We start from the raw sequence: 22,372 nt of genomic DNA, 5'->3' as shown, positions 1-22,372 counted from the left end.
GAACAGCAGGGGAACAAGAACAGAGCCTTGGGGGACCCCAACTGAAAGTGGGAAGGCGGTTGAGGAGGAACCATTGAGGGAGGTCTTGAAAAAGCGATTTGAGAGGTAGGAGGAAAACCATGCTAGGGCAAGGTCTTGGATACCCACAGATTGCAGGGACTGGAGAAGCAGGGAGTGATCAACAATGTGAATGCTGATGAGAGGTCTAGGAGGAGCAGGACAGTGTATTTTCCTTCAGCCTTGGCAAGCGTGAGGTCATTGACGACCTTGGTGAGGGCAGTCTCGGTGGAGTCGCATCAGTTAATGCGGAATAGAACAGCTGCAGGTTGGCCTTGTACGCCAAAAAGTCGGAGTTGAGGTGGGATTTCCTCCATTTCCGTTCATAGGTGCGTGTCTGTTTTTGGAGGTTGCGAGTGTGTGCATTTTGCCAGGGCTGGGGATTAATGGGACGGCTGGGGCGGAATGTGGGGGTTGCAGCAATGTCTAGGGCTGCTGAAAGGGCCTGGTTGTATTTGGCCACGGCTTGGTTTGGGCAGGTAACGTTTGGGAGGGTGAATGTGAGGGAGTGGAGGGGGTTGGCTAGTGCAGTTGGGTCTAGGTTATGCAAATCTCTCTGCCAACGACCTGAGGGTGGTGGAGGGTGGGGGAAGCATGATGGGGAGATGGAGAAAGTGAGAAGGTGATGGTCAGAGAGGGGGAAGGGTGTGATGTCCAGGTTGGGGAGGGTGTCGGATTTTGAGAGAATCAGGTCGAAAGTGTGGCCAGCGCGGTGGGTGGGGGAATTGGTGTGTTGGAAGAGGCCAAGGGAAGTAGTGAGGGAGAGCAGTTGAGAGGCTTCAGGGGAGTAAGGACTGTCCATGGGGATGTTGAAGTCCCCAAGTATGATGGTGGGGAGGTCAGAGGAGAGTATTTGTGGGAGCCAAGAGGCCAGGTTGTCCAGGAATTGTTTAGTGGAGGTGGATGGGGGGCGGTAAAGGACTGCGATGACTGCTGGAAGGGGATGGTAGAGGCGGATTACATGTGTCTCAAAGGAGGTAAAGTTCAAGGAAGGGGGTGGCGTGAGGACACGGAAAGTGCAGGACGGGGAGAGGAGCAGACCCACCCCTCCCCCAGACCTGTTTTCTGGTCTGGGGGTGTGACTCAGGTGAAGCCCCCCATAGGAGAGGGTCGCTGCTGCAGCAGAGTCAAAGGGGGTGAGCCATGTCTTTGTGAGGGCAAGGAGGATGAGGGAGTTGGTGAGGAAAAGGTCATGGATTTCAGTGAGTTTATTACGGACTGATCTAGCATTCCAGAGGGCACAGGAGAGAGGGGTGGTGTGCTTGTGAGAGGTCTGGATGGGAATGAGGGAGGAGAGGGAGGGAGTGTGGGTGCGGGAAGGAACTGTGAGGAGGTGGAGACATGTTTAGAGTGGGGTGTGCATGGAGTCAGTGATGGAGTGGTATGAGAGTTGCGTGGGGGTGGAGGGCAAGATGGGAGGCTAGAGTTAGATAAGGTGACCTTAGTGAGGACTAGGTGGTGCAGGAGCAGGTGGAGGAAGAGCATATTGTGATATGTAGATAGTGGAGGAAGGGGAGGAAGAGGTGTGCAGAAAGGTGGAGGAGTCATGGAGTTTGAGAGTAGTGAGAGATGGTTTGTGTAGGCCGAGATGTTTGGCAGTGTTTAAAGTTGTAAATAATGCAAATACCTCAGTGACTGCTTAATGCTGCTGTATTGCTGTATATGTGTGTGTGTGTGTATATATATTGTGACAGATATCGGGAGGATTTGGGTGGAAAAGTCCAGGATGGGATTTATGTCTCACGCAGGTTCAGGTCATTTGCATCCCTGTTCCCTTGAATTAGGCAAGCTTTTGAGCAGGGCTGGATCTCCTGCCGAGGGAAAAAAAAAAAAAAAAAAAACCTTGATAGGCTGCAGGCTGTCAGTTTGAAGTTGCTCTCTGCCTGGGAAGGACCTAGATAGGTCAGGAGAGCTTGCTGAAGGCAAGGTAATCTGGAAAGCTACTTTGTTTGGACTGAAAGTTATAATACTGTGGGGAGTGTTAGGCTCTTCACAGTGGCTTAGACAGGGAAGTTACCTGTGTTTAGACTAGCAGCCTGAGTGGCAGGATTTCATTTACTGTTTTGTTTTGACAATTTTTACTACTTGCCTGTATATAGTGTATAAAGCTGTAAATAAACACCATGTTTTGCTGTTGAACACCATTGGAGCCTGCTGTGCCTGTGTTTCAAGCTCATCCCAGGGAGCTCAGCACCCCTCTACCTACTAATCCCTTACACGTGGTGGAGGATGCGGGCAGTTCTATGCAAGGACACTGCTGGAAGTCTGCTGGGGAAGCCTGCTAAGCATGGACGAGATGTTGAAGCAGTTGGTTTTGGCCAATGCAGCACAACAGCAGACAAATGCTGAACTACAAAAGGCAAATGCACAGCACATGGAGATGATGTTGCAACTGCAGAAACAAATGGAGTCGCAGCAGCGATTGATACAAAGTTCCTAGAGCACCGCTGCAGGGGTTGTTGTTACACCGTCCATCCAGGTGAGCCGCTTGTTGCATAAGATGTCTACTGAGGATGATGCAGAGGCCTACCTGACAACCTTTGAATGGACTGCTGAAAGGGAAGGCTGGCCCAAGGACAAGTGGGCAGGACTGGTAGCCCCACTGTTAAAAGGAGAATCCCAAAAGGCTTACTTTGATCTGGAGCCGGAAGTGGCAAAAGATTACGATCTTGGCACGGTTGGGTGTTACGTTGGCGGTGCGGGCACAACGCGTCAGCGGCTGGAGCTATCAGATTGGGAAACCACCCAGATCGCAGATGTATGATCTAATCCATCTGGTGAGGAAATGGTTACAGCCGGAATCCCTGACTGGGCCCTGTCACGATCCCGCGAACGCCATTGCGGCAAGCGCAGGTAAATGCTCACAAAATTGGTTCTGGAGTACACCTTTAATCCATATGCCTGGCTTTTAGAAACTCAGTGTTTTTCCATCTCACAACCCCTGCAATTGGGGCTGTGAATGTTTGTGTTGTCCTCACAGAGAGAAGCCATTCACCCTAAAACCACACCATTCACACAGGAAAAAGGTTATCTAAAAGGGGGGCAATAAAGATTCTCCAGGAAGTCTCCTATCCTAGTTTTAAAGATAAGGAGAGGAACAGATCTGGGTCGTAAACTCATTAGGACCCATTCACATTCCTGCCTGTCCGGAAAATACCCAGAGACATGCCCCTGGCTTAATGAGCTTTTGATATCTCACTTCATATTAGTCCATAATTCGATGGATATTGCGTAACCGTTTGGGCCCAGCGGTCCACAACTTACAGTGCGCCATGCAACCAGCGCAGCCCACCTCCTGAGATGTTAATCGATCTCCTAGTCATCTCACAGCCTGGGGTAATGATTACATAGGTAAGGAAGGTGGCACTCCAAGCGAGTTTGATACCGATTGGTTCAGCGCATGCTGACGGAATGTAAAATGTTGGGTTTTATATGATATGTCAGATATCCGCTGAGTTATGGCATACTTGGAGAAACTGCCAATTCTGTCCCTCAGACAATAGGGGCGGACCTCAGCAGCCTGAGGTCAGATTGTTAAGGGTGGAAACCTTTCTTGTTACCATCCACCCACGCCGGCAGAGAAAGAGTAAAAACCGACTGACACTGAGCCTGGAAGGAGAGAGACCCCAGCCATCCTGTACCATCACGGATTTGGGCTGGATGATAAAAGGAGTAATACCTATTCCACAGAACTTTCCAGAATTGGAGTACATATCTCTGTGGGACTTACCGCAGAGGACACGGTAACTTGACAAACTGCTCAGACTGTAATCAGCTATTTTCATATTGAACACTTATTATTTCTGTATCAATTTGTTTCTATTGCTATATTTTGTTTTGCATTATTTCTTTAAATAAACGATTTAAAAATCGTTCGTCTAAGTGCTGTTCTGATTTGCATTCATGGAGATACCTAGGAGTATCCCACAGCAACCATGGAGTTTGGAACTGTGCTAGGCATGATCTCGCATGTAGTAGGGGTGGTACCCCATTTGATGTATGATGCAATTGTGGGAAGAGATTTTCCACAGTTTTGGGAACTTTTGTGTCATTCTGGACTGTTCTGGACTCCTAATGCTGGGGATGGTGGTGCACCATATTTAATATCGTCATTGAGTGGTAATTTGGGTGCCTGTGGCAGCTGCTATTTATTAGCAGGTACCTATGGCGGTGCCTGAGAAGTTAATTTTTTTCTTGCCGCGAATTGGGGAAGGGGGGAGGTTAGGGTAGAAAGGGGTAGGGGTGTTTAGGGTTAAGCTTCAGGTAGGAAATTTGTGCAGGGGGTGGGGAAGTTAGGGTTAGATGTCAGTGGGGGGTTTGATGGGGGGCATCCAAAGTTTTTGCAGGGGGGGGCCAGTGGTTTCAAGTTACACTCCTGCTTGTAACATTAACCACTTGAGGACCCACCCTTTACCCCCCCTTAAGGACCAGCGCTGTTTTAGCTGATCTGTGCTGGGTGGGCTGTGCAGCCCCCAGCACAGATCAGGGTGCAGGCAGAGCGACCAGATCACCCCCTTTTTTTCCCCACTAGGGGGATGATGTGCAGGGGGGGGTCTGATCGCTCCTGCCTGCCTGGGTGTTGCGGGGGGGCACCTCAAAGCCCCCCTCCGTGGCAAAATTCCCCCCCCTCCCTCTCCTACCTGGCCCCCCCGGTGATCCGGGCTGCACAGGACGCTATCCGTCCTGTGCAGCCAGTGACAGGACATCCCCTGTCACATGGCGGCGATCGCCGATCTGCCTTACGGCGCTGCTGCGCAGCAGCGCCGTACAATGTAAACAAAGCGGATTATTTCCGCTTGTGTTTACATTTAGCCTGCGAGCAGCGATCGGCGGCCCGCAAGCTATTCACGGAGCCCCCCGCCGTGAATTGACAGGAAGCAGCCGCTCGCGCGAGCGGCTGCTTCCTGATTAATTAGCCTGCAGCCGGCGACGCAGAACTGCGTCGCTGGTCCTGCAGCTGCCACTTTGCCGACGCGCGGTATGAGTGCGCGGTCGGCAAGTGGTTAATCAGTTTTGCTGCTTCTAAACTTTTCTCATTTACTTCCTCTTTTGGTCTGTAACAAAGGTTTCTGCAGTGGTAAAATCACTGCTGTCATTACTAACCTCTATTCTATGTTCAGCTTCACAAATTTCCATAATACAGTATTATTACCTTTGCCCTTCGATATCTATGTCTCAGTCTATGCAATGGCTAATGCCTCTGTATACCGCACACTCATGCACATTGCTGAAATCTGCTTAGCAATTGGAAAGTTTACCAAATCTCTAATCATTGTTGGTGTTGTAGTGTTTTTTTTAATTTAAGTATCTGGTGTAATGGCTTAAATTAAACATGTAGTCAGCTATACATATATCAAAAAGCAGTTGCAAATTGCAATACCCAAACTTCTTTGTCATGGAAGCTCCGCTAAAATCATTGTCCCCATTTTACAAATCATTATGAACAACTGAAAGATTCCGGCATTGTCATATGAGTTGATATTTGTATATGAACTTAGATGATTTGCAGGGTTCCTGATCAAGCACCAAGCATACTGTATCTATGGAGATATACAGTATTACACATAGCTGCATTTTTTTTTTATTACACACAGATTCACTTTCAGAGATAATGAAACACTGTTAAATCAATAAATATCTTACCTTTAAATACTCAGTTATGAAGGTAAAATTTATGGATACACTGATAAATCCTCTTTGAAGATGATCAATGAATTCAGCAACAAGCTTAAAATGGTAGAAGCGACTGACGAAATAACACAGGCTGAACACAATTATAGATACCTGAATAACATAAATATTTGAAAAATACAGTTATTTTTAACATACAAAGCGCTTTAAAGTAAAGGTTAATTAAGGTATAAGTAAAGATACATACAATTATTATTATTGATTTATAAAGAGGCAACATATTCTGTGGCACTGATAAAGTGAAATAATCACTTAAAATGGTTGATGATCGTGGTACCACATTTTGCTCCTGGGTCCTGACTTTGTGTTTAGTTTTTGGCATGCCCTGATTAGAGACAACCATTTTGTCAGTCTTTTTTTTTATTGGACATATCGGTCAGGGCCAGCCCTACCATGAATAAACTTGAATCACGTGATTCAGGGCAGCAGCATGTAGGGGGCAACACCAGAAGGAGAGAGTATCTTACTGTCCAGGAGGACATTGAGGACATCAAAGAGAAGCACAGTACAGGCACACAGCAGCAAGCCGAACCGTGAGAAGGAGGAGTCAAGCCATGATTGGAGTTTGGAGCAGCGTGGTGGAGGAGGTGGCAAATGGACAAAATGGTCACTTACTGGCAGGAGGCAGCACATAGAGAGCAGCTGGATACATGGTGGAGGAGAAGTCTGGAGGATGCGGCCAATGGTTGATGTATCCACCCACAGGCACTAACAGGAGGAGGAAAGGGTGCTTATAGTAGGTGATTCGTTTGTGTCTGTCTGTCTGTTGTGTTGTGTATGTATGTGTAAATCACTGGTCCAGTTGGCTCCGCTCTCTGAGGTTTGAGTATATCACATGTGTGCAAGATTGTTCTGAACATGCGTAGTTCAGTCTGTGCACAACACTGCAACTGGGGGCATTGGAGGGTCATGGAGCATGCAGCCGGCCACACACAGTGAGTGAATATATTATTATTATTATTTATTGGATTTATATAGCGCCAACATATTACACAGCGCTGTACAATAAATAGGATTACAGACATTGATAACAGGGGTGACAGCACAATACAGGTAATAGACAATAGATACAACAATACAGGTAATAAGCAATACGATACACAACACAATGCAGATGGTAATACAATGCTAGATCATATACTGGAGTGGTAGTAGTAAAAATACAAGTTCCAAATTCTGGGTAAAGTGCACACAGTCATGTATGATAAACAAGGGGAGAGGGCCCTGCCAAAGGCTTACAATCTAGAGGGAAGAGTTGGTGACACAAAAGGAGGGGGTGCATCAATAAATTTTTGGCAGAGAGGGTTAGGGCAGTGTTGAGTTGAGGTAGGCCTCCTTGAAGAAGTGAGTTCTGAGTGCTTTTTTGAAGGTGTTGAAGGTGGGAGCGAGCCTGATGGGCAGTGGAAGAGAGTTCCACAGGATGGGGCAGCTCTAGTGAAGTCCTGCAGTCGTGCATGGGAGTGCGAGATGCGTGGGGTGGTTAAGAGGAGGTTGTTGGAGGAGCGAAGTGGGCGGCCAGGTGTATATCTGCTGACCAGGTCAGAGATGTAGGTTGGGCAGGACTTGTGTAGGGATATAGGCAGCTGGGATAATAGAGAGAGAAAGTGGTGCTCAACCAAGGGGAGGCAGGCTTGCTGAGGCGGAATATTGATGTTTAGTGAACCTTGTACTGCTGAAACTGGCTGCCACGTGGTGGGATCTTACTGAGATCTGGATGATTGATGATCTACTCCCCACGCACAGAGCAGTGAGCTTAGTACTACCTTGGAACAGGGAAGGGGCTGGTGGCACCATGCATTCTGAAGCCCACCACTGTAAATCAATGATGACAAGGCTGTGGGAGCGCTGACTGCATTTTTAGGGAGCATGGGGTGTTATTGTTTTGGGGGGAATGAAAACATGGGGGACAAGGGTGTTAGGGATTTTTTACATTTTATATGTGGGCAAAACATTTCTGCTATGTATGCATATGTGGGGTATATGCCGCATTTCAAATTTGGGGTGATTGCCGAATTTCAAATTTGGGGTGATTGCCGCATTTCATATTTTGGGTGATTTCCACATTTGATATGTAGATTGATTTACAAACTTTATAGGTAGGGTGATTTCTACACTTCATATGTGGTATGATTGCCTAACTTCATATGTGGGATGATTGCTGCACTTCATATGTTAGAATGGTTTCGGTGTGGGGGCATCTTCTCAATGTTTGCTTTAGCCAGCAAAAAGTCTAAAACTTACCTTGATATTGGTAAATATAATTCTGCCCTGCACAGAACCTGGCATGTGCTGTACAGGACCGATCAATATCATTGCGTGTGCAAGCTGCAAGTGAGCAGTTGGCCATGTGAGTTGGATGTGGTGGTATACAGCTGTTGAGCATCTGGCTCTACTCCCTCCTTCAACTCCCTTCAATGTTTTTCTTTGGCTCCCCTGTGCGCACCTTGGGATGTTCCATGAGACGCAAATAATTCCAAGTTGCAGAATTATGCAATTTTTTCTATAAATGTATACAATCAAATTCCACATTGGCTTCATTCAATTGGATTACTTTTAAGATGCATACATTTGCATGGAGTATTTGCATAACACTGCATCAAATTGGAATTATTTGCATCTCATTGACTATGTGTATTTGAGTACCTGAGAGGGGACTTGCAGGCAACAAAAGATCAGAGGCTGCTACACACACAGACACACAGACACAGACACACACACACACACACGCACACGCACACACACACACGCACACGCACACGCACACACACGCACACGCACACACATTGGTCAGTTTAGATTTGGGAATTGAAATCATCATAGCAGAAGTCAACCTACCCCACACCTAATTTGATCAAATAGAAACAGATTCCAGGAGCAACACACTGTCTTTTTCATACAAAAAATCCACATCTATTAGCATAGTTTTCCACCAATCATTGCCAGCCAAATGCTGATTACCGAAATGCTAGCACATGCATAGACTTCATTTTCGCGCCATCTACGTCACATGTTACATAAGGGCCAATAGGAAGCTATCTCCAGCCCTCCCAGCCCATCTGCTCCGCAGCATCATATCCACAATCAGACCAATAGGTTCCTGGTTACTCATCCATGGAGCGCAAGCAGTCTACGTGTGCGCTTGACGTTAACGGAAGTGACGTTTCACATCTCCAGACGAATCAGTATGGACGCGGAAATACTTCCGCATACACCGCCTGTAGCTACGCCTCTCTTCTAACATCACCTCTATGCTAACGCGGACAACGCTTAGAGGACTTTCGGACACATATCACATATGTCCATGCAGGAGCCAGCATATTCGTCTACTGTTGCCATCTAGTGGCCAATATACAAACTACAGGCAGGCCCATTATATAAACCCCACAACTAAACTGCCCATGCTTGTTTAGTTGCATGGGCAGTTTAGTTGTGCCCTCAGTCCTTTTCACTTTATGCATCTGAGCAATGTTCACCTCCCATTCATTAGCCTCTAACTTTATCACTACTTATCACAATGAACTGATCTAGATCTTGTTTTTTCCACCACCAATTAGGCTTTCTTTGGGTGGTACATTTTGCTAAGAGCCACTTTACTGTAAATGCATTTTAACAGGAAGAATAAGAAAAAAAACGGAAAAAAAATCATTATTTCTCAGTTTTCAGCCATTATAGTTTTAAAATAATACATGCCTCCATAATTAAAACTGACGTATTGTATTTGCCCATTTGTCCCGGTTAATACACCGTTTAAATTATGTCCCTATCACAATGTATGGCGACAATATTTTATTTGGAAATAAAGGTGCATTTTTTCCTTTCTGCATCCATTACTATTTACAAGTTTAAAATTAAAAAAAAAATAGAAATATTTAATCTTTACATTGATATTTAAAAAGTTTAGACCCTTAGGTTAATATTTACATGTTTTATTTTTTTTTATTGTAATGTTTTTGTTTTTTTATAGTAAACATTTTATTTGGGTATTTTTGGGAGGGTGGGATGTAAACAGTAATTTTTTTCAGTAAATATGTGTTGATTTTTATTTTTTTTTACATTTGGTTGTAGTTTTACTTTTTGATGATGAGTTTGTTTACATGACGTCGCTCTAAGCGTAACACGTACGCTTAGAGGGACGCATGGGGACGCTAGAGCAAGAGAAAGTGAAGCTTCCGAGAGAAGCTGTCGCTTTTTCTGCAGGGGAGAGGAATCAGTGACCGGGCACCATAGCCCAATTCACTGATTGCCTGGCTAACGAACCGCGGGCCAGAAGTGCGCGTGCACGCGTGCGATCGGCCGCGGGAGCGTGTGCACGTGCACATGGCCTCCTGGACGTAGCTAGTACGTCTAGGAGGCGAAAATAGTTAAGGACCACTATAGCGAAAAACACATGAAAACACAAAAATAAAAAGTACATTACTTCCAGAGTTAAAAGTGCTATAAATTATTTTTCTCCTATTTTGCTGTCACTTACAGTAGGTAGTAGAAATATGACAGAACTGACAGATTTTGGACTAGCAAATCTCCTCATGGGGTATTCTCAGGGTTATCTTTATTTTTAAAAACACTTAATGAACAGCAGTTGCTGAGTTCAACTGTCAGAATAGTGTGCAAACTGGTGGCTGGGGGGAATCTGCAGCTTTGTGTAGATCCTTTTCAGTGATTGTGTTTTGTTTTTTTAAAGAATAAATTAAATACTGAAAATCCCCCATAAAGAGATGGACTAGTCAAAAACCTGTCAGTTCTGTCAGATTTCTACTAACTACTATTTAAAAAAAAATAAAAAAATTGTGAAATACAAGAAAGTGGGCGTCCACACCTACTTTAAACTACATTACTCCACATCTAGGAGCTGAACTTGTTATACTATAATCCATACAATATCCACAAAATGTAACTAGTACTGCTGCAAGTGCATAGAAAAAAAGAAAATTCAATTTTATTGTTTGACAAAATATTAGTAACAAAGGGTCATAAACCTCACTAAAAATACAATAAAAACATGGTTTGGCACAGTGAGCAGCTCATATTGATACCACTGACCGTATTCTGTATCAGATCAAGCCAAATTGCCCAGCATACATCCTATGCAAAAATGGCGGATCTAACTATTTAGATTGGCCAAATGTGGCCCCACCACCGATGCACACAGAGGCCTCACTCATACACATCAAATGCAGGGCCCTGCAATTACAATGTCCTATTTTGTATTTGCTGGTCTCCGCAATATACGTGCAATTCATTTAACAATCCCCAGGGCTAGAGTGGTGTGAAAAATAATGTACCTAAGAGGTGTCCTGCTATCAGTCTCAAGCTGGACTCAATCACAACCAAGTGTAGTACTCAGTATACTGCTGTTTGGACTCCATGCATAAGACTTGTATCACATTGGTAATGCCGTACAAGAGGTGGTGTGCATGGTGGACCGGTACCGCTCTGACTTACAACCTCCATCGTGTCTCTAGTATTGTCACTCTCTGGAGCTGCGGAGAGGATTTACCTCCATCCGCGCCAATCCCCCTTGGCATCTGCTCATTTTCTGATGCTAAACCAGGCTCCATAGATTGGCATGCGCTCCAATGCAGATTAAGACATTGGCCTCGATTCATAAAGCATTACCTCATGCTTTACAGACCACTTAGCAAAATGTCAATTCATAAAGGCTGTTACCGCATGAAAAGCTGACATTACCGACCAGGGAGATAAATTACCGACTTGGCTGCAGTTACCGACAACACATGTCAGTAAATTGTCAGCAAATGTCAATTCATAAAGCCTTCAACAAGCGGTAAGCCAGGCGGTAGTTACCGACACCTCTGGTGAGGTCTTAACAAGTTACCGCCAGCTCTGACAGCTCTGATTAATGCAAAGTGCAGAGATCCGTAGTCTGTTTGATTCATCTGTGGAGAGAGCCAGAAGCCGTTTGTGTGAATCATTTCAGCAGGCAGGGAAAGACTGTGTGACTCATCTGTCTGAGTCATCAGTGGAAAGAGCCGTCTGTGTGATTCATTTCTGCAGGCAGGGAAAGACTGTGTGACTCATCTGTCTGAGTCATCAGTGGGAGAGCCAGAGAGAGCCGTCTGTGTGATTCATTTCTGCAGGGCAAAGAGGGAATCGGGACACTGCTCTACTCTACCGCTCAATGGGCTGCGGTAATTTACCGACCTCCAAGGGCAGCTGGGGAAATCTTTATGAATTAGCACACAGACCGGCAAAATACCGAGTGCGGTATTTTCCTGACAAGATTTTGTTTATCGCACTGCTGTTTATGAATTGAGGCCTATATATACATATATATATATATATATGACAAGCATCACCATATGGTGTGACTGAGGCACAGCCAATTGTTCAATCACCTCCACATTTAATGTACATACCCGATATAAGAGATCATAATTTACAAGCAAAGTGTGGCTAAATCTTCCCAGCACCTTGAGTCTGAGACACCACTTTTATAACAGACACGTTTCCCAGGCATGGGCAAGGGTTGGGTCCTGCATCTGGGCTGTACTAAACTGGTCTCAGGCGTAGTCCAGCTCAGGTATGGATGCCTCTTCCTGAGCTTCTGGAGACCCTGCAGGTTTTCCAGCAGACACCATTAGGGGGGAATTGTCTGACTCCAAAGGTGACATTTGTATAGTTGAGACCTCATTCTTATCATTCTTATAAGTCTTTTTCACATCCGGAGACCTTTGGAGCATCTGCAGTGGGGCTAATGCTAGAGTCTCTGGATCACCACAACTTCCAAAATAAGGGAAAGTCATATCCCAGGATGACACTATAACTTAGTACATTGGACACTCCCACAACATGGGAGACAGACCCAAGGTTTGTCTCAAGGGCCATCACTGCTGTAGGGCCCTTCTTGGTATCCCTATGAATACACTGTACCCCAATCAGGGCTGGTTCTAGACTTTTTGCTGCCTGAGGCAAACTTGTGAGAATGCACCCTTCCCACAATTTACTCTGCTTCATTTAATGTTCTCACATGACATGCTGCAGCTCAACACAATAGCACACTGGATGGCTGTGAGCCTGTGACAAACAAATTGCTCACTTCAGCCACTCCATTCCTCCTCAGTCAGGACAGCAGTGCCACCTCCTCCCTTCTGCTGTGCAAGTCAAATGAAACACTGCTGCCCTCCTGCCACCCCCCTCCCCACTCACTGTCAGACTCCTCACACAGCAAAACAAGCTTCTTTTCCCCAATGATGACCTTTTCACCTCGCTTTCCTCTTGCTTCTCCTCCTACTCTGACTGCATGCTGTTAGTGTAAACACAGTACAAAAAATGCTGCCCCTGTAATCTCTGTGCCTGATGCAAATGTTTCACCTTGCTTCATGAGAGAAACGGCCCTGACCCCAATAGATTGTCCTTGGACCGGTTTCAGATTTAAAACATTTGTTTGGACCAAGGTGACCAGGCTTTCCTAATCCAGAAGGGCCTAGACTGTATTCTTTCCAACCTTGACAGCGGCCTTGTGAATACTGTATCTGTAGTAGGTAGGTATACAGGACAGGCAAAAAATGATGACCGCTGAGCTGTGTCACATTCCATTGTGGTATTGTTGGTCAAAGGACATTTGGCTGCTATATGCCCTGGTTCCCGACACCGCCAGCAGGTAAGTTGTTCTGGCAGCTTCTGTGGTAAAGTGCCAGACAAGTTTATTTTCAGTGCTGGCTTCCAAACAACAGTATTCTTTTCATTTGGTACTGGCAACAATTTCTTTGGAACAGAGTTCTCTGGAGGTGGGTCTCCTGCCAGGTACCCCTATGCTGCCAGATAGCGCTTAATCACTTCAACCAGTTGATCAACTGTGGATCTGCATGGCTGGTTGACATTTTTGCAAGTTACAGTGGGATGCAAAAGTTTGGGCAACCTTGTTAATCGTCATGATTTTCCTGTATAAATCGCTGTTGTTACGATAAAAAATATCAGTTAAGTATATCATATAGGAGACACGCACAGTGATATTTGAGAAGCGAAATGAAGTTTATTGGATTAACATGAAAGTGTGCAATAATTATTTTAAATAAATTAGGCAGGTGCATAAATGTGGGCACTGTTGTCATTTTATTGATTCCAAAACCTTTAGAACTAATTATTGGAACTCAAATTGGCTTGGTAAGCTCAGTGACCCCTGACCTACACACACAGGTGAATCCAATTATGAGAAAGAGTATTTAAGGGGGTCAATTGTAAGTTTCCCTCCTCTTTTAATTTTCTCTAAAGAGTAGCAACAGGGGGGTCTCAAAACAACTCTCAATTGACCTGAAGACTAAGACTGTTCATCATCATGGTTTAGGGGAAGGATACAGAAAGCTGTCTCAGACATTTCAGTTGTCTATTTCCACAGTTAGGAACATATTGAGGAAAAGGAAGACCACAGGCTCAGTTAAAGTTAAGGCTCAAAAAAAAGTGATGTTCCGCTCGATGATCCAACAAGTATAATAATCTTTATTATGGCAGTGGAACACGGCACAACATGTCTGCTAACATGTTTCAAACACACAATGGTCCTTAGTCATAGCATAAAATCCACACTGTGATAGTGATCTCTAAATACCTAAAACCACACCCTCCAATCATGGAATCAGCCCAAAACAGCAAGGGCGGCTCCAGGATGTGAAGGAGATAAAGTGCACACACAATGTTTCATCACAGCTGTCATAGCCTCGATCCTCCTCTGTTATATGTGTACATCAGCGGACTTATGGAATGGACTTTAGTGATCCAACACATGAAGGCACTAGTTTTACAACTGTTAGTTCTTCTATACCTGACTGTCAATCTACTGCTGCCTTATTACTGTCATCACAGCCTGGGTCCCACTCTGTTGCATCTATACACCAGGGGCTTAACGGTACTATGGGACACATGCATGTCTCGGGGGGGGGGGGGGGGGCTGTGATAATCCTCGCCCACAGCAATCTGTACCTGTCTTTTCTACACCCCCAGAGACATTTGATTACAACAGGAGACTTGGCTTATGAACCTGAACTGGACAATTGGGTGCATCTGTTATGCAGTCTGAGGCCAATCTTAAGTCAGCCTTTATACAATTGGAAGATCTGAAGCAGAAGGAGACTAGAGTATGGTGGGACCTCACAAGTCTCAAACAATATACAGCAGATGGTATTATTCCATGTGGTTTGAGAATCAAGAAAGTTCCTACAACCATCTATTCTGACGAGTTTATTTATACTGGAATACTATATTGTCAGATTGCTCTCTTAGATTGAGGAAGTTTATCATCACTTATGAAGATCAACGGCTGGTTGATTTGTGCTTGCGGGTGTCAGAGGTCAAGAGATCCCTAGCCAAATTTGATAAGCAATAAGATGAGCTTAATAAGAAATTACAAGATAATATACTAAAAGCTTGAGTCCCTGATCACTGACCCCAAGCACGTTAAATATCTTAGAGATGTAGACGATTACAGAAAGGGGGTGGTGTATAAGTGGGGGCGCCGGGAAGGTACATTTAGATCACCTTGACAAACCACACGACGTGGTAAATCAAAACCTACTAAAAAGGTTACCTTCGGCTCCCCAGAAACTTCAGACTCACAATCTTAATTGTCTGATGCATCCAGTGTTCATTTGCAGGGTGCTGTTGGTGGAATAGCGGTAGAAATGTGCTTTCTGAACAATTGCCAAAAAACGCACATGTCCCTCCTCCTCCTACCAACTATTACAAGAGACACAAGATGTACAGGAAGCGCAGAGGAAAAGGCTCACCAGACAGGCCGGTGTGAAGCACAGATCACCAAAATCTCGCTCTATTGGGAGTTACTCGACTGATACAGTGGTCAATTTGTCTGCCACTGTTCTTTCAGTCGAGGAGCTTAATTTACTTTCCAGGGGTTTGACTTTTGCTCCCACCCACCATTTTGATGTGTTTAGCCCCTTGCATGATGTCAACAGATTTGTTAAGTCCATTTTGTTAAAAAAAACATTTTATGGACATTGGAGTGGACAGGTTTCAAGATAGGGATATAGAGACTTTAGCTCTAACTGACATTTGTGGTTTCCAGGACACTAAGTAAGTAAGTTTTAAATCTGGAGCAATTGCTCAAGGAGACTTGTTCGATTATATCCGAGGATGATGTCGAGCTTGTCTCTATGCGCAATCCAGCGTTCTATCCTGTCTCAGCCTGTAGTGCTCCAGTTGATGCATTCCAGAACTTGGTAGAACAGAATCTGTTCAATTTTGCATCCCACACTGCCTCTGCCATTAGAAAGAGGTCTAACCTTGATGCTGGAGAGCGTCAGGATCTCCAATCACTCAAGGAGAACCCTCTGGTTGTTATTAGGAATGCCGATAAAGGCGGAGCAGTGGTGGTGCTAGATATGAACGTTTATAGGAAGGAAGCTCTAAGACAACTCGGTGACACTCAGACATATGTTTCTCTTACTAGGGACCCCACCTCAAAATATCAGGAGCAGTTACTGTCTCTTTTATCAATAGGAGAAAATCTTGGAGTATTGCCTAAAAAAAAAGGCAAGTGACATCTCCAGTTGTCCAGGTGTTTCACCATCTTCCTAAAATTCATAAGCCTGGCTTTCCCCCTGAAGGCAGGCCCTTTGTAGCCGGCATTGGGTCTTTAGGGGAACGGTTAGGTGAGTGGGTTGATTGATATCTCGAACGCCTGGTGAGACGTCTACCTGGTTATGTTCGTGACACTAAGCATATTCTAAGTAGCCTTCGGGACTTTGAGTGGCAAGATCGATACAGTTGGATTACTATTGATGTAAAATCTCTTTATTCCTGTATCCCTCACTCTTTTCCCTCAGGGCTATCGAGTTCCACATGACCAGGTACTCATCTGCCGTTGATTTTCTGCTTAGCCACAATTATCTGAGTATTTCCTGCAGCGCTGTGGGGCCTCCATGGGGGCAAAATGTTTCACCTTCGCTGGCCAATTTATATATGGGCTGGTGGGAGGATGTAACGATCGGTGTCAGCACACAGAGAGAATCTGATTATTGGTGATCTGCAGAATCACCAATAATACAGATATAGCTAACCTCTGGACACCTATGTAATGTGAGTGTTTTGGTGCAACAGTAATGACTTTGAGTGAGACCACCCGAGGAGCAGGTCGTCTTTGGCAGTATGGGCAATACTGCTTTTTGAGAAGAGCAAAAACCTTTCAGCAGCCTGAGACCTCCAAAAGGGGTGGAGTCCCAGGCTGAAGGTAGGAAGGACCTGTGAGTGAGTGACACCTGAAAGGTGGATGTCACTAGCAGGTCTTGAGACTATCTCTTAAGGAGAGAGGTAGCTCTCGAGGTCGGGCAAGCCAGGTCGGCAACACACGGACAGACAAAGTACAAAGACAGAAGGCTGATTCAGTATCCAAAGGCAGGCAAGGTGGGCAACAGGTAATCAGATATGCAAAGGTACCGAATCAGAAAGCAGAGGGATAGTCAGAAAAGCAGTAGGTCATAACAGATATCAACAATGCCTAATCTTGGGTGTGAGTAGTGTTGGGCGAACAGTGTTCGCCACTGTTCGGGTTCTGCAGAACATCACCCTGTTCGGGTGATGTTCGGGTTCGGCCGAACACCTGATGGTGTTCGGCCAAACTGTTCGGCCATATGGCCGAACTAAGAGCGCATGGCCGAACGTTACCCGAACGTTCGGCTAGCGCTGTGATTGGCCGAACGGGTCACGTGTAGTGTTGGGCGAACATCTAGATGTTCGGGTTCGGGCCGAACATGGCCGAACTCCGAACATAATGGAAGTCAATGGGGACCCGAACTTTCGTGCTTTGTAAAGCCTCCTTACATGCTACATACCCCAAATTTACAGGGTATGTGCACCTTGGGAGTGGGTACAAGAGGAAAAAAAAATTAGCAAAAAGAGCTTATAGTTTTTGAGAAAATCGATTTTAAAGTTTCAAAGGGAAAACTGTCTTTTAAATGCAGGAAATGTCTGTTTTCTTTGCACAGGTAACATGCTTTTTGTCGGCATGCAGTCATAAATGTAATACATATAAGAGGTTCCAGGAAAAGGGACCGGTAACGCTAACCCAGCAGCAGCACATGTGATGGAACAAGAGGAGGGTGGCGCAGGAGGAGAAGGCCACGCTTTGAGACACAACAACCCAGGCCTTGCATGAGGACAAGAAGCGTGCGGATAGCAATTTGCATTTTGTCGCCATGCAGTCATAAATGTAATACAGATGAGAGGTTCAATAAACAGGGACCGGAAACGCTAACCCATCACAGATGTTCATTGTTCATGTTACTTGGTTGGGGTCCGGGAGTGTTGCGTAGTCGTTTCCAATCCAGGATTGATTCATTTTAATTTGAGTCAGACGGTCTGCATTTTCTGTGGAGAGGCGGATACGCCGCCGATCTGTGACGATGCCTCCGGCAGCACTGAAACAGCGTTCCGACATAACGCTGGCTGCCGGGCAAGCCAGCACCTCTATTGCGTACATTGCCAGTTTGTGCCAGGTGTCTAGCTTCGATACCCAATAGTTGAAGGGTGCAGATGGATTGTTCAACACAGCTACGCCATCTGACATGTAGTCCTTGACCATCTTCTCCAGGCGATCGGTGTTGGAGGTGGATCTGCACGCTTGCTGTTCTGTGTGCTGCTGCATGGGTGTCAGAAAATTTTCCCACTCCAAGGACACTGCCGATACCATTCCCTTTTGGACACTAGCTGCGGCTTGTGTTGTTTGCTGCCCTCCTGGTCGTCCTGGGTTTGCGGAAGTCAGTCTGTCGGCGTACAACTGGCTAGAGGAGGGGGAGGATGTCAATCTCCTCTCTAAAGTCTCCACAAGGGCCTGCTGGTATTCTTCCATTTTGACCTGTCTGGCTCTTTCTTCAAGCAGTTTTGGAACATTGTGTTTGTACCGTGGATCCAGAAGGGTATAAACCCAGTAATTGGTGTTGTCCAGAATGCGCACAATGCGTGGGTCGCGTTCAATGCAGTCCTAGGCCGAAGAGGTCATAGCCTAGGGTCACAAAACCTGTTTATTGGGCAATTTCAATGGTGGCGAGTCTGACGTACATAAATCGCAGCAATGGCCGTTAGCAACGTCTGAATCTCACGAAATGTCTCATGCAGGTAGAAGACATATTGTTAGACTTGGGCTCCAAAGATGGGTTCCCTACATCTCTGCAAACCAGAGTTACAGGGCTCCAAATTTGGTAAAATCCCCCATAGGCTTTCATTGGGCCTCCTATTTACAGTTCCAAAATCTCACATCTTTTCAAAGGGCAATTACTCAGCAGTGGCAAATTTTCTAGCATTGTAGGGACCCTTAGGGGGAACATGACTGGTGAGTTTCGGGCCCCTAGGCCGAAGAGGTCATAGCCTAGGGTCACAAAAACCTGTTTATTGGGGCTATTTCAATGGTAGTGATGGTGACGTACATAAATCGCAGCAATGGCCGTTAGCAAAGTCTCAATCTCACGAAATGTCTCATGCAGGTAGAAGACATATTGTTAGACTTGGATTCCAAAGATGGGGTCCCTACATCTCTGCAAACCAGAGTTACAGGGCTCCAAATTTGGTAAAATCCCCCATAGGATTTCATTGGCTCCCTATTTCACTTTCCAAAATCTCACATCTTTTCAAAGGGCAATGGCTCAGCAGTACCAAATTTTCTAGCATTGTAGGGACCCTTAGGGGGAACATGACTGGTGAGTTTCGGGCCCCTAGGCCGAAGAGGTCATAGCCTAGGGTCACAAAAACCTGTTTATTGGGGCTATTTCAATGGTAGTGATGGTGACGTACATAAATCGCAGCAATGGCCCTTAGCAAAGTCTGAATCTCACGAAATGTCTCATGCAGGTAGAAGACATATTGTTAGACTTGGATTCCAAAGATGGGATCCCTACATCTCTGCAAACCAGAGTTACAGGGGTCCAAAATTGGTAAAATCCCCCATAGGATTTCATTGGCTCCCTATTTCACTTTCCAAAATTTCACATCTTTTCAAAGGGCAATGGCTCAGCAGTACCACATTTTCTAGCATTGTAGGGACCCTTAGGGGGATCATGACTGGTGAGTTTTGCCACTGCTGAGCCATTGCCCTTTGAAATGGTGTGAGATTTTGGAACGGTAAATAGGAGGCCCAATGAAAGCCTATGGGGGATTTTACCAATTTTGGACCCCTGTAACTCTGGTTTGCAGAGATGTAGGGACCCCATCTTTGGAATCTAAGTCTAACAATATGTCTTCTACCTGCATGAGACATTTCGTGAGATTCAGACGTTGCTAACGGCCATGGCTGAGATTTATGTACGCCACCATCACTACCATTGAAATAGCCCAAATAAACAGGTTTTTGTGACCCTAGGCTATGACCTCTTCGGCCTAGGGGCCCGAAACTCACCAGTCATGTTCCCCCTAAGGGTCCCTACAATGCTAGAAAATTTGGTACTGCTGAGCCATTGCCCTTTGAAAAGATGTGAGATTTTGGAAAGTGAAATAGGGAGGCAATGAAATCCTATGGGGGATTTTACCAATTTTGGACCCCTGTAACTCTGGTTTGCTGAGATGTAGGGACCCCATCTTTGGAATCCAAGTCTAACAATATGTCTTCTACCTGCATGAGACATTTCGTGAGATTCAGACTTTGCTAACGGCCATTGCTGCGATTTATGTACGTCACCATCACTACCATTGAAATAGCCCAAATAAACAGGTTTTTGTGACCCTAGGCTATGACCTCTTCGGCCTAGGGGCCCGAAACTCACCAGTCATGTTCCCCCTAAGGGTCCCTACAATGCTAGAAAATTTGGTACTGCTGAGCCATTGCCCTTAGAAAAGATGTGAGATTTTGGAAAGTGAAATAGGGAGCCAATGAAATCCTATGGGGGATTTTACCAATTTTGGACCCCTGTAACTCTGGTTTGCAGAGATGTAGGGACCCCATCTTTGGAATCCAAGTCTAACAATATGTCTTCTACCTGCATGAGACATTTCGTGAGATTGAGACTTTGCTAACGGCCATTGCTGCGATTTATGTACGTCACCATCACTACCATTGAAATAGCCCCAATAAACAGGTTTTTGTGACCCTAGGCTATGACCTCTTCGGCCTAGGGGCCCGAAACTCACCAGTCATGTTCCCCCTAAGGGTCCCTACAATGCTAGAAAATTTGCCACTGCTGAGTAATTGCCCTTTGAAAAGATGTGAGATTTTGGAACTGTAAATAGGAGGCCCAATGAAAGCCTATGGGGGATTTTACCAAATTTGGAGCCCTGTAACTCTGGTTTGCAGAGATGTAGGGAACCCATCTTTGGAGCCCAAGTCTAACAATATGTCTTCTACCTGCATGAGACATTTCGTGAGATTCAGACGTTGCTAACGGCCATTGCTGCGATTTATGTACGTCAGACTCGCCACCATTGAAATTGCCCAATAAACAGGTTTTGTGACCCTAGGCTATGACCTCTTCGGCCTAGGACTGCATTGAACGTGACCCATGCATTGTGCGCATTCTGGACAACACCAATTACTGGGTTTATACCCTTCTGGATCCACGGTACAAACACAATGTTCCAAAACTGCTTGAAGAAAGAGCCAGACAGGTCAAAATGGAAGAATACCAGCAGGCCCTTGTGGAGACTTTAGAGAGGAGATTGACATCCTCCCCCTCCTCTAGCCAGTTGTACGCCGACAGACTGACTTCCGCAAACCCAGGACGACCAGGAGGGCAGCAAACAACACAAGCCGCAGCTAGTGCCCAAAAGGGAATGGTATCGGCAGTGTCCTTGGAGTGGGAAAATTTTCTGACACCCATGCAGCAGCACACAGAACAGCAAGCGTGCAGATCCACCTCCAACACCGATCGCCTGGAGAAGATGGTCAAGGACTACATGTCAGATGGCGTAGCTGTGTTGAACAATCCATCTGCACCCTTCAACTATTGGGTATCGAAGCTAGACACCTGGCACAAACTGGCAATGTACGCAATAGAGGTGCTGGCTTGCCCGGCAGCCAGCGTTATGTCGGAACGCTGTTTCAGTGCTGCCGGAGGCATCGTCACAGATCGGCGGCGTATCCGCCTCTCCACAGAAAATGCAGACCGTCTGACTCAAATTAAAATGAATCAATCCTGGATTGGAAACGACTACGCAACACTCCCGGACCCCAACCAAGTAACATGAACAATGAACATCTGTGATGGGTTAGCGTTTCCGGTCCCTGTTTATTGAACCTCTCATCTGTATTACATTTATGACTGCATGGCGACAAAATGCAAATTGCTATCCGCACGCTTCTTGTCCTCATGCAAGGCCTGGGTTGTTGTGTCTCAAAGCGTGGCCTTCTCCTCCTGCGCCACCCTCCTCTTGTTCCATCACGTGTGCTGCTGCTGGGTTAGCGTTACCGGTCCCTTTTCCTGGAACCTCTTATATGTATTACATTTATGACTGCATGCCGACAAAAAGCATGTTACCTGTGCAAAGAAAACAGACATTTCCCGCATTTAAAAGACAGTTTTCCCTTTGAAACTTTAAAATCGATTTTCTCAAAAACTATAAGCTCTTTTTGCTAAATTTTTTTTCCTCTTGTACCCACTCCCAAGGTGCACATACCCTGTAAATTTGGGGTATGTAGCATGTAAGGAGGCTTTACAAAGCACAAAAGTTCGGG

At 45.6% G+C, this 22,372-nt stretch overlaps 1 protein-coding gene across 1 annotated transcript in view; it reads right to left on the bottom strand.

Moving 5' to 3' along the window:
• LOC137518507 (polycystin-1-like protein 1) overlaps nt 1–22,372 on the bottom strand; it is a 330,792-nt gene that overhangs the window by 175,823 nt on the left and 132,597 nt on the right. Inside the window, exon 9 of the mRNA XM_068236461.1 lies at nt 5,701–5,841. Within this exon, the coding sequence (XP_068092562.1) occupies nt 5,701–5,841 (141 nt within the window). The remainder of the gene's footprint in view (nt 1–5,700; nt 5,842–22,372) is intronic.

The sequence above is a fragment of the Hyperolius riggenbachi genome, chromosome 5 (genome assembly GCF_040937935.1).
Source record: "Hyperolius riggenbachi isolate aHypRig1 chromosome 5, aHypRig1.pri, whole genome shotgun sequence".
Taxonomy (NCBI): Eukaryota; Metazoa; Chordata; class Amphibia; order Anura; family Hyperoliidae; genus Hyperolius; species Hyperolius riggenbachi.
This window is presented reverse-complemented; position numbering and strand designations above follow the sequence as displayed.